Consider the following 13,190-nt stretch of genomic DNA (forward strand, 5'->3'; position numbering starts at 1 on the left):
ATGTATACACAAAGATATCATTCCCTTAGTCTATAGGCCATCTCTCTAAAATGTCTGTTGAGTTCATTTAGTTCATGACTTTGGGTTCCATCTGTCATAACAGTCCTTCAGGACAGGAGAGACGGTGTGTGGTGTTGGACTGTTGCATGCTGAAGCCAGTTCTGGTTCCATCACTGCTGCACTTTACTTGCTTTCGTTGAAGTTCATTCTTCACTAATCTGGGTGATCTTTATTGAAATACCATTGATATGGTGTATAGTAACCATAAAAGTGATGACACACAGTATTATATAGCAGTTAACATCATACCATTTAGTTCATTGGCTATTCTCACCCAAAATCAAATCCCCTTGAGGTACACATCAGACTTCCCCATCCTTTCGCATAACCCACCAAGTGCACCCAGGTCCTTGAGCAAAAGCAATCCCACAAATGAGTTTGCCTTTGCTCGAGGCAGGAATAACCCAGACTGTCTTCCCCAGTGTCGTGGTTTAACCCCAGCCAGCAACTAAGCACCACACAGCCGCTCGCTCACTCCCACCCAGTGGGATGGGGGAGAGAATCAGAAGAGCAAAAGTAAGAAAACTCGAGTGTTGAGATAAAGACAGTTTAATAGGGAAAGCAAAAGCCGTGCACGCATGAAAGCAAAGCAAGGAATGCATTCACTCCTTCCCATGGGCAGGCAGGTGTTCAGCCATCTCCAGGAAAGCAGGGCTCCATCACGTGTAATGGTTACTTGGGAGGAAGACAAATGCCATCACTCCGAATGTCCCCCCCTTCCTTCTTCTTCCCCAGCTTTATATGCTGAGCATGACATCATATGGTATGGAATAGCCCTTTGGTCAGTTTGGATCAACTATCCTGGCTGTGCCCCCTCCCAGCTTCTTCTGCACCTGGCAGAGCACGGGAAGCTGAAAAGTCCTTGACTAGTGCAGCAACAACTAAAACATCTCTGTATTATCAACACTGTTTTCAGCACAAATCCAAAACATAGCCCCATACCAGCCACTATAAAGAGAATTAACTCTATCTCAGCTGAAACCAGGACAATCATAGAAGGTGATCAAGTTGGTCAAGCATGACTTCCCTTTGGTGAATCCATGCTGACTCCTGATGATTTTCTCATCCTTAATGTGCCTTCAAGTGGTTTCCAGGATTAGCTGCTCCATCACCTTCCCAGGGATCGAGGTGATGCTGACTGGCCTGTAGTTCCCTGTGTCCTGGGTTTTTCCAGGGCCCAGGATGGTGTTTCAGGCAGTGGTATGGATTACAGGCTATGCTTCCAGCTACCCGGTAGTTGCTTCCACCACTGTAAGCACATAGTGCTTTCCTTGGCAGGTTCGTGGCCATGGTCCAATATAGTCAATTTGCCAGGCCTCGCCATATTCATATCCCAGCCACCACCCTCTACTCCAAGGAGGCTTTACCCACTTGGCTCACTTGATTGCAGCACGTTTCGCATTAATGAATGACCTGGGCAATGGCTTCAGTGATCAGGTCCACCCCTTGATCACAAGCCCATCTGTATATTGCATGTCTCCCTAGATGTCCCCATGTTTCATGGGCCCATGAAGCTACGAATAGGTCACTCTTATGCTCCCAGTCCAGGTTCACCTGAGCCACTTCAATTTTGACAGCCTGGTCTACCTACTTGCTGTTTCGATGTTCTTCAGTGGCGCAGTTCTTGGGCACGTGAGCATCTATATGATGTACCTTTACATCAATGTCTTCTACTCAGGCAGCAATGTCTTGTCATAATGCAGCAGCCCAGATGGGTTTACCTCTGTGCTGCCAGTTGGTCTGTTTCCGTTGCTGTAGCCACCCCCATAGGGCATTATCCACCATCCAGGAGTCAGTATAGAGATAGAGCACTGGCCACTTTTCTCATTCAGCAATCTCTAGGGCTAGTTGGATGGCTTTCACTTCTGCAAACTGACTCGACTCAACTTCTCCTTCAGTGGCTTCAACGACCTGTTGTGTGGGACTCCACAAAGCAGCTTTCCACTTACGATGGTTTCCTACAACATGACAGGATCCACCAGTAAACAGAGCATAATGCCTTTCATCTTCTGATAACTCATTATATGGTGGTGCCTCTTGGCCACTGGTCACCTCCTTGGGTAATGCTCAAAAATCTCTGCCTTCTGCCCAGTCCATGATCTCTTCCAGGATTCTTGGGCAGTTGGATTTCTCCAGTCGAGCCCATTGCATGATCAATGATACCCACTTACTCCACATAATGTCAGTTGCCTATATGTAGAGGGGACCCTTCCTTTGAACATCCAGTGTAGCACAGGCAGTTGTGGAGCCAAGAGGAAGTGTGTTTCTGTACCAACAACATCTGAAGGGGCTCTAACCCCCTCATAGGCTGCTAGTATCAGGGTGTAGTGTGCCTTGGATGCTCGATACCCCCAGCTCCAAAACCCTAGATGTCGACCTCGATTTTCTCCTGGTGCTTTCTGCCAGAGGCTCCAGATGAGGCCATGCTCCCCAGCTGCAGTGTAGAGCACGTTTTGCACAGCTGGTCCTGTATGGACAGGCCCAAGGACTACCACATGAGCTATCTCCTGTTTGATCTGCTCAAAAGCCTACTGTGGCTCAGGGCCCCACTCAAAATACTTCTTCTTATGGGTTACTCGATAGAGAAGGCTAACAAGCTGACTATAACCCAGAATATGCATTCTCCAGAAACCCACAACACCTAGGAAAGCTTGTGTTTCTTTTTTGTTAGGTGGTGGGGAAATGGCTATTATCTTACTGATTACATCCATAGCTAAGGCACAGTTGGAGTTGAATTTGGCAAGGGATGTGAAGAATAATAAGAAGGGCTTCTACAGGTACGTTGGCCAGAAAAGGAAGATTAAAGAAAATGTACCCCCCCGATAAATAAGACAGGACAGCTAGTGACAATTGACATGGAGAAGGCTGAGGTACTCAACAACTTTTTTGCCTCAGTTTTCAATGCCAATCTCTCTTCCCACACCTCTCAAGTCCCTGAACCTAAAGGCAGGGACTGGGGGAATGAAGTCCCTCCTACCATAGGAGAAGACCAAGTTCGAGACCACCCAAGGAACCTAAACACACACAAGTCCATGAGACCCGACAAGATGCATCCGGAGTCCTGAGAGAACTGGCTGATGCAGTTGCCAAGCTACTCTCCATCATATTTGAAAACTCATGGCAGTCAGGCGAAGTCCCCAGTGACTAGAGAAAAGAGAAAATCACTCCCTTTTTTAAAAAGGGTAATAAGGAGGACCCTGGGAACTACCAACCAGTGAGCCTCACCTCTGTGCTCAGTAAGATCATGGAACAGATCGTCCTGGAAGACATGTTGAAACATATGGAAGGCAGGGAGGTGATTCAAGACAGCCAACATGGCTTCACCAAGGGCAAATCGTGCTTGACTAATCTAGTGGCCTTCTACAATGGAATGACTGCATCAGTGGACAAGGGAAGAGCTACGGATGTCATCTACCTGGACTTCTGTAAGGCCTTTCATACAGTCCTCCACAAAATCCTTGTCTCTAAATTGGAGAGATATGGATTCGATGGATAGACTGTTACATGGATAAGGAATTGGCTGGATGGCTGCGTCCAAAAAGTCACAGTCAACCTGTTCATTGTTTTGATGTTCTTCAGCGGCACTGTTCTTGGGCATGTGAGCATCTACGTGACATAATTTACAGCGATGTTTTCCACCTGGGCAGCAATGTCTTGCCACAATGCAGAAGCCCAGATGGGTTTACCTCTGCACTGCTAATTGGTCTGCTTCCATTGCTGTAGCCACCCCCATAGGGCATTATCCACCATCCAGGAGTCAGTATAGAGATAGAGTACTGGCCACTTTTCTCATTCAGCAATCTCTAGGGCTAGTTGGATGGCTTTCACTTCTGCAAACTGACTCGACTCAACTTCTCCTTCAGTGGCTTCAACGACCTGTTGTGTGGGACTCCACACAGCAGCTTTCCACTTCCGATAGTTTCCTACAACATGACAGGATCCATCAGTAAACAAAGCACAACGCCTCTCATCTTCTGATAATGCATTATATGGTGACGCCTCTTGGGCATGAGCCACCTCCTCAGGCGATACTCTGAAATCTCTGCCTTCTGCCCAGTCCATCATCTCTTCCAGGATTCCTGGGCGGTTGGGTTTCCCCAGTCGAGCTCATTGCATGATCAATGCTACCCACTTACTCCATGGAGCGCTGGTTGCGCGATGTGTAGAGGGGATGTTTCCTTTGAACATCCAGTGTAGCATGGGCAATAGCGGTGCCAAGACGAGATATGCTTCTGTACCAACAATTTCTGAAGCGGCTCAAACCCCCTCATATGCTGCTAGCATCTCTTTTTCAGTCGGGCCGTAGTGGGCTTCTGATCCTCAATACCCCCAGCTCCAAAATCCTAGAGGTCGACCTTGGGTTTCTCCTGATGTTTTCTGCCAGAGGCTCCAGGTGAGACCATGCTCCCTGGCTGCAGTGTATAGCACATTTTGCACAGCTGGTCCTGTACAGACAGGCCCAAGAGCTACCACACAAGCTATCTCCTGTTTGATCTGCTCAAAGGCTTGTTGTTGCTCAAGGCCCCACTCAAAATAGTTATTATTTTGGATCACTTGATAGAGAGGGCTCACAAGCTGACTATAACATGGAATATGCATTCTCCAGAATCCCTTAAGGCCTAGGAAAGCTTGTGTTTCCTTCTTGGTAGCTGGTGGGGACACAGTTGCTATTTTATTGATCAGATCCATAAGCATGTGACAACATTCATCCTGCCATTTTACCCCCAAGAACTGGAGCTCCTGTGCAGGTCCTTTGACGTTGCTTCATTTTATAGCGAAACCAACTTTCAGAAGAATCTGAAATTTTTTTTTTTCTATCTTTCCCTTCTCAAACACTTCTGCTTTCTTGCCCCACACAATGATGTCATGTGCTGGTTGTGGCTGGGATAGAGTTAATTTTCTTCATAGTAGCTAGTATGGGGCGATGTTTTGGATTTGTGCTGGAAACAGTGCTGATAATACAGAGATGTTTTAGTTGTTTCTGAGCAGTGCTTATGCAGAGTCAAGGCCTTTTCTGCTTCTCACACCACCCCACCAGCGAGTAGGCTGGGGGTGCACAAGAAGTTGGGAGGGGACACAGCTGGGACAGCTGACCCCAACTGACCAAAGGGCTATTCCATACCATATGACATCATGCTCAGCATATAAAGCTGGGGGAAGAAGAAGGAAGGGGGGGACGTTTGGATTGATGGCATTTGTCTTCCTCCCAAGTAACCATTACGCGTGATGGAGCCCTGCTTTCCTGGAGATGGCTGAACACCTGCCTGCCCATGGGAAGTAGCGAATGAATTCCTTGCTTTGCTTTGCTTGTGCTCAGCTTTTGCTTTCCCTATTAAACTGTCTTTATCTCAACCCACGAGTTTTCTTACTTTTACTCTTCCGATTCTCTCCCCCATCCCACCAGGGGGGAGTGAGCAAGCGGCTGTGTGGTGCTTAGCTGCTGGCTAGGGTTAAACCACGACAGTCCTTTTTGGTGCCCAACGTGGGGCTCGAAGGGTTCGAGATAATGACAGATTTGATTGGAATGTACTAGATAAAATTTATAGCTATTATTGCTGTTTAGCTATTAATTGGCAGGCTTCTGTGCTTGCCATGGGGCTTGCTTGCCTCACTGTATATTACAGTCTAGTGTGCATCAGGGGCTGCTTTTTGCTTTTGCTGCTTGCTGTACTGCTTATCACCTTACTCTGCTGTGCCTGGGAACATTTTAACAGCAACGGCCATGCACCTGGGCTGGCAGATGGCCAGGGCATCGCTGCTGTTTCTGTGCTGCTGTACTGGACAGGCTGGAACTCCAGTGTGAACTCGAGTCAAAGGGACTGTGACCTTTGGATGAGTCCATGGAGGAGCAGGACACCCCAAAGCATCTGTGGCCATGGATAAGTCCATGCCAAAGCAGGTACATCTCAAAGCGTCTGTGGCCGTGGTTATGTCTGTGCTGCAGCAGGTATACCTCTGAAGGGCTCGTGGCCCAAGGATAAGTCCATGCTGGATAAGGTGCACCTTGAAGCATCCGTGGCTGTGCATGAGGTCATGCTGGAGCACCTCAAAGCGTGTGGCCATGGATAAGCCCATGACAGAGCAGGTACACTCCTGAAGGGACTGCGGCTGTGGGTAAGGCCACGCTGGAGCAGGTGTATCTCTGAAGCCATTATGGCCCATAGAGAAGGCCACACTGGAACAGGTGCACCTCAAAGCAACTGTGGCTGTGGATAAGTCTATGCCGCAGCAGGTACACCCCTGGAGAGACTGTGGCTCATAGATAAGGCTCCACTTGGAGCAGGTACACCCCTAAGGGAGTGCAGTCTGGGGATAAGTCCAAGCTGGAGCAGGGGCAAGGGGAGGACTTCATTGCAATGTTAAACCCTATAACCTGGCACAAAGGGATCAGGGTGGAAATTGTAATGGATATACCTTTAAATTGTTACAACCCGTGATTTGAGTTGCATGTTATAGGAATTACTATAGCAGGAACCACCTGAACCAATGGAGGAGAAGCCTTACAAGCAGTAGTGCAAGTGCAGCAGTGACCTGACCTGAGCTGGCTTTGGTGCCCAATAACTCCAAGAAACACACCACCTCCTGTCCTGAGTGACCACCATAAGAGATGGAGCCTAAAGTCATGGACTAAATGAACTCAGTGGACATTTTACAGACATTTCACAGGGGTAGTCCATAGACTAAGGGAATGATATCTGTGTATTATATCAAAGGATGGGAAGGGGTGGGGTAGGTAATGAGGATGTATTAGATAGTGTGAGACCAGAGCATGATGTAAATGGTATGGAATAAGGGGTAGAGAATATGCTGGTTGGGGCTACGATAGAGTTAATTTTCTTCATAGTAGCTAGTATGGGGCTATGTTTTGGATTTGTGCTGAAAACAGTGTTGATAACACAGGGATGTTTTAGTTACTGCTGAGCAGTACTTACACAGAGTCAAGGTCTTTTCTGCTTCTCACACCACCCCACCAGCAAGTAGGCTGGGGGTGCACAAGAAGTTGGGAGGGGACACAGCTGGGACAGCTGACCCCAACTGACCAAAGGGCTATTCCATACCATATGATGTCATGCTCAGCAATATAAAGATGGGGGAAGAAGGAGGGGGGGGGCGACCTTTGGAGTGATGGCATTTGTCTTCAAGTCACCGTTACACATGATGGAGCCCTGCTTTCCTGAAGATGGCTGAACACCTGCCTGCCCATGGGAAGTAGTGACTGAATTCCTTATTTTGCTTTGCTTGTGTGCGTGGCTTTTGCTTTCCCTATTAAACTGTCTTTATCTCAACTCACGAGTTTTCTTACTTTTACTCTTCTGATTCTCTCCCTGATCCCCCTGGGTGGGAGTGAGCGAGCAGCTCTGTGGTGCTTAGTCCACAGCTGGGGTTAAACCACAACAAGTCATTAATGTATTGCAGATGTTCAGGGGCATCACCCTTTTCCAGTGCAGTTTGGATTAGTTCATGACAAATGGTAGGACTGTGCTTTCACCCCTGGGGCAGTTGATTCCAGGTGTATTGGACACCCTTCCACGTGAAAACAAGCCGTAGCCTGCGTTCTGCTGCCAAAAGAATTGAAAAAAAATGCACTGGCAACATCAGTTGCGGCATACCACTTGGCTACCTTTGACTCCAGTTCACACTGGAGCTCTAGCATGTCTGGTACAGCAGCACTCGGTGATGGTGTGACTTTGTTCAGGCCACAATAGTCTACTGTTAACTTCCACTCTCCAGGCTTTTTGTGCTGGCCATATAGGACTATTAAAGGGTGAGTGAGTCTTGCTGATCACTCCTTGGCTCTGCAGTTGATGAATCAGCTCATGGATGGGAGCCAGGGAGTCTTGGTTCATGCGATATTGCCACCGGTGCACCATCCTGGTAGCAGTCAGCACCTGCTGTTCTTCAACTCGCAGCAATCCCACAGCGAAGGGATCTTCTGAGAGGTCAGGCAGGGGTAGATAACTCTTTGATCTTCTCTGTGCTCACGGTGGCTACACCAAAAGCCCATTGGTACCCCTTTGGGTCCTTGAAATACCCTCTCCTGAGGTAGTCTATGCCAAGGATACAAGGGGCCTCTGGGCCAGTCACAAGGGGATGCTTTTGCCACTTGTCCCCTGTTAAGCTCACCTCAGCCTCCAATACAAACAATTCTTGGCATCCCCCTGTCACTCCAGAGATCCAGATGGGTTCTGTGACCCTGTACCCTGATGGCACCAGCGTACACTGTGCACCAGTGTCTACCAAAGCCTTATACTCCTGTGGGCCTGATGTGCCAGGCCATCAAATTCACACAGTCCAGTATACCCAGTCATCCCTTTCCTCCTCCTGGCCGAAGGCAGGGACCCTCTATTCCTGTTCCTGGTCAGAGTATTCACTGTCTGACCCTTGCCGTGCCAGACCAGAAGTCCCCTCACCAGGATCAAGGGAGGTGATCTCAGTCCTTCTTCTATATCTGGGAGATGGCTGATTGCTTTCTTGTGTCTCTACAGCAACTAAGCTGACAGCCTTCTTGGGTGGCCCCTTCTTAACAGCTGTCTTCCCTCTCAGTTCACATACACAGGCTTCCAGCTTAAAGGTGGGCTCACCATCCCACTTCCTCATGTCCTCCCTCTGGTCACGCAGGAAGAACCAGAGCGCACCACATGGCACGCACCTCGGGCTCCCTTTTCCCTCTGACTGGGGCAGGAGGGGACTGACTTCTTAGGGCACCCCTGACAGCCAAGGCACTGGCCCGTAGAGATAAGGAGGGACAGAGATTTTCTTCAAAGTTTTGGAGCCAAGAACATGTTCTCTCCACAGTTGGTGTATCCATATCCGGGCAACACATTGTGGCCAACCTGTTAGAATATGATGTTGGGGCACTTTGAATCACCTTCCTCCACATGGCCCATGTGCACAGGATGTAATCTGGATCTTTGGAGACCTCATCATTGTCTAGGTCACTGTAGATTACTTCCAGCACCACTAATTCTCTCTCAGGTACTGGATGCCTTCATCTGTGGTAGTCCACTTTCCTGGGGAGTTCACAACATCTTCCTTGAATGGATACCCTGCCCTCACACTTGAAAGGAGCTGTCTCCAGAGACTGCAAATTGCTGCCTCTTTGCCAATTCCTCTGTCAATTCCCTGGTTTCTAGCAAGGAATCCCAGCTATTGGGCTGCCTTACCTTCCAATTGCTGACTGTTGGCCTCACTGTGCCAGCATCAGAGCAGCCAGGCAGCAATCTGCTCACCTCGCTGGCGGCTGTAGTCTTTCTGCATGTCTCGAAGTTCTGACGAGGTCATGGACCAGGTAGTTTCCGCTTCCTGTCTGATTTCTCTCACTCCTTCCTCCCATTTCTTTGCTGAAGGACCGGCTTCTTGATCAAACCCTTCCTCCTCCTCCCTTACTAATCGATGGTATGGACCCATCGATCTCTTTGTCTACTGTTTCTTTTTCACTACTGGGGCAGTTACTGTAGTTGTTGTTTGGGTCCCTATCTCAACCATGGTGTCCCCAGATGTAGTTTGGATCCCTATCTCTACTATCATGTTCTCAGATGTAGTTTGCACCACGGTCTCAGTCAAGGCATTCTCAGAGCTGGTTTGGGTCCCTGCCTTAACTACAGTCCTCTGATAGTACTGAACTGTGTCTCAGTAGGCACAGGCCAAGCCCCGGTACAGTGCTAGAAGCTGCTGGTTTTCATTGGGGTAGGCAAGGCACCCTTCTATCAGGTGGCACATCAGTTTACCAGGGTTACTTGCCTGTTCAGGTGTAAAATCCCAGGCTATGGGAGGCAATAACCGCCCTAGGCACCTGCCCAAATCCTTCCACACACCCTGCCACCCAGGAACCGGCCGCCTCAGGGCATGTTTCAGTATCGCCTCACCCAAAAGGTGGCTTCTCTTACACCAGGACGACACCAGATTCTACAAACCTGACAATATGCCAACAGTGTTAATTAGTAGTATTAAACAGCTCACGTAAGGGTGAACAAGGACCTCGGGAGCCTGCATAATAAAACCACCCCACATCAATCCCGGGTAGGAAGAGGGAGATGTATTCCCTCACCCTCTCCACAAGATAGCTCCTCCAGCACAGCAAGGCCATCAATGCCAGGGTAAAGCACATAGCCATTGTTTGTATGAACATGTTCCCAAGCTCAGCAAAATAAAGCGATAAGCAGTGCAGCCAGCAAACTCCCACACAGAAGCTTGCCACTTAACTACTATAACTACAGCACATTTAATTCAAAACTGCCATTGTCTCGGGCCCCACATTGGGCACCAAAAAGGACTGTGGTGGGTTGACCTTGGCTGGTTGCCAGGTGCCCACTAAGACACACTATCACTCCCCTCCTCAGCAGGACAGGGAGGGGAGAAAATAAGATGGAGAAGAACTTGTGGGTCAAGATAAAGGCAGTTTAATAAAGCAAAAGCTGCACATGGAAGCAAAGGAAAACAAAAAGATTTTATTCTCTACTTCCCATCAGCAGGCGATGTCCAGCCACTTCCTAGGAAGTAGGGCCTCAGTACATGTAGTGGTTGCTCTGGAAAACAAACGCCTGAATAACAAATGAACCCAAGTTCTTTACATTGTGCTTCTGAGACAAGGACCATTACTGAAACTTTGCACAGAACTATAAACACATGCAACTTTCAGCCTGAGTAAGACAGGCCTTCAGAGATGAGACAGCCAGAGATTGTACTTTCCTTCTCTTCTAGACCTTGACATATAAGTCCATCTATGAATCTTTAGAATTTGACTGCAAATGTTGGGTTTTTACGCCATTGCATTGCTAACTTTTAGTTAGCCATAAAATAAGTTTCAAAACTATCTGTCACTACAACCCTATGCCATTTCTCTTGGTAGATTACTGTCTCTGGATTTCTTTTCAGGGATTAAGTCACTTCATGTAAACAGTAAGCCATGGAAAGCTATTTCCCAGATATGGCAGCTCCCATACCCTAAGAAGTGGAAAAGTAGTCAAGTACTTTGTGATTAAGTAAGTTTGTTGAAAAGTAAAATTAAAAAAAATTAAAAGAGTTATTACTGTACCATTCCTAAGCACCTGTCATTTTTATTATCTAAAAATGATACAAACAAAAGTAGATTCATAGTAAGAACAGCTCAGAGGTATAACTCTCAGCTTCCCTTTTCAACAATAGCAGGCCTTAAAAACCAAGATGAACATATTCATCAAGTTAAACTATCAATTAACTTCATAGAAAATATCTGCATTACCTGTCATGCAAGTTAAATCTTCTGTCAGTTGAAATAAGATCATACAGGATACCTATTGGATATGAGCAAGGCCTGGTAAGACCACCAGCACAGCACCCTCAATGTTCTTGAGCTGGGGACTTCTATCTGGAAAGTTAGAGTACAGACACCTAGTTAAAACAAACATGCATTTGCAAATGGCCTCATTTGAGGACAGGAACTCATTCCGAGCCCTGCGGTAAATACTTTTTACTATATTTCGTATAAGAATGAAGTCAAGCATCCTTATCAGTAGAGAAAGCACTGGGGAATAAGCCCAAAGGACAGCCCCAAGTATATAAACTTTTTAAGTAGACTGTACCTAAGTATGCGAGCAACTCCAAAATAAGTTCAAGGTTGATCTTTTAAGGGTTCATATAGAAGACCGCTTGCTGTGTATGACTGCTATACTGCACATAGTAAGGAGCCAAATCAATACCAGATCCAGACTGGATTGGGACATACTCCTAAAGAGGAAGAGGAAAAATCATGTTCTCATTGTTTTAGAAGAAGGTAAAAAGAGAAGGTCAATTTGTCATTCACTTACTTTAGGTTTGTTAAAGCAGAGATTGAGGTAAGAGACATTTAATTAACTAACTTCCCACCAAAATCAGAGTGAGTTAATCACAGCCTCCTACATAACCTATGTATAGGTATCTATAACTGGTAAATGACATCACAGATTAAAAGAAAAAAAAAAGAAAAAAGAGTAAAAATTAAAGCCTATGCAAGCAGTACTATACAGTCTGTTTTACAAATGAAAACAGTTCACAGGTCCATATCCAGCATCCAATTGGTATCAGTTCAAAATGGGATAATAGTGTGGCTACTATTATTTCAAATCTCAAATTTTGGGGTATAAGAAACGAGTCTCCCCTTTCTTCTCTCCCTCACCTTACCCTTTCTCAACTAATGGTTGCAATGAAAGTTAAGGGTGAATTAGGTGGCAACTCCTGCAGTGTTTTGGGGCAGGAGGAAAGGGGGAGGAAGGGAGAGTTAGCAGAACATACAGACATTTAAATTTTTATAAACATCTTACAGATACATACTTAGCATAAGGCTTCTATATTAAGTGGCACTATTGATTAACAATGAAATAATTTACAAAGCACTTAAAGAAGCTTGCCACCACATATCCTTCTGTACTGGAGGCTCAACAGGAAGGAGGATGCACTCATGAGGAGATGGAGGAGCACTCAGGAGAGCACTTAGGCTTCAACTAAAGGATGCTCTTGTGATGTATGGGGTAGCCACCACTCTAGGAAAAAAAAAAAAAATCAGCACAGCACAAGAGCATATTTTGAACATATGCACCAGTGTTTAATCACACCAAGCTAAATGGTCCTGTAGAGACTTTGAGAGAGCAAGTCAGAACAGACAGGTATCTACCCAAAATACATACGGTCTAGATGAACAGCCTAAGTTGCCTGAAGTCAGATAGCATTCATACTCTTCCCTTCAAGAGTTTTGATCCAAAAGCATGTACAGCTGTCACTGCAGGATTTCCCACAGCCTGTTAAACCAAAAAGCTCTACACAATAATTTCATGTAAATCATCTCATTTGGCATGCCAAGTCGGAGGATCTTGGGAGTTTTTTGGCTAAGAAAGATATAGCCTTGCCTCTTCTGTTCTCAGGTTCACTACGTGAGAGAATTCTTTGGGATAAAAAAAATAAAAAAACACCACCAAAACAAAAACTTAAATGCTTTTCCCCTGCTGCTGCTTATTGATCTAGAACTGGGAATTTGTACAAGAGAACTCAATGTCAAATATAGCAAAATCAAAGCAGCTATAAGGAGTTGGAAGGACAAACATAAGGGTGCAGCTTTAGTAAATATTTGGTTTCCACTGTAGAAGTGCCATTGTGTCTGTCTTGCATCAACTGTTAAA

At 46.5% G+C, this 13,190-nt stretch overlaps 1 protein-coding gene across 11 annotated transcripts in view; it reads right to left on the reverse strand.

Moving 5' to 3' along the window:
* LOC140650583 (ATP-dependent RNA helicase DHX29-like) overlaps positions 1 to 13,190 on the reverse strand; it is a 42,186-nt gene that overhangs the window by 18,361 nt on the left and 10,635 nt on the right. For 7 of the 11 annotated variants that reach the window (XR_012042075.1, XR_012042078.1, XR_012042074.1 and 4 more), the window contains 3 exons: positions 12,405 to 12,557; positions 11,622 to 11,766; positions 11,282 to 11,407 (listed from right to left, as the gene is read on the reverse strand). Coding sequence is in view for 1 of the 11 variants with exons in the window: in XM_072859104.1 (XP_072715205.1) it covers positions 11,282 to 11,324 (43 nt within the window). In the remaining 10 variants the exon portion in view is untranslated. Of the gene's footprint in view, positions 1 to 5,549; positions 10,602 to 11,281; positions 11,408 to 11,621; positions 11,767 to 12,348; positions 12,558 to 13,190 lie in introns of those variants that run through there. The other 4 variants (XR_012042076.1, XR_012042077.1, XR_012042073.1 and 1 more) reach the window with 4 other exon arrangements.

Source organism: Ciconia boyciana, chromosome 4 (assembly GCF_034638445.1).
Source record: "Ciconia boyciana chromosome 4, ASM3463844v1, whole genome shotgun sequence".
Classification (NCBI taxonomy): domain Eukaryota; kingdom Metazoa; phylum Chordata; class Aves; order Ciconiiformes; family Ciconiidae; genus Ciconia; species Ciconia boyciana.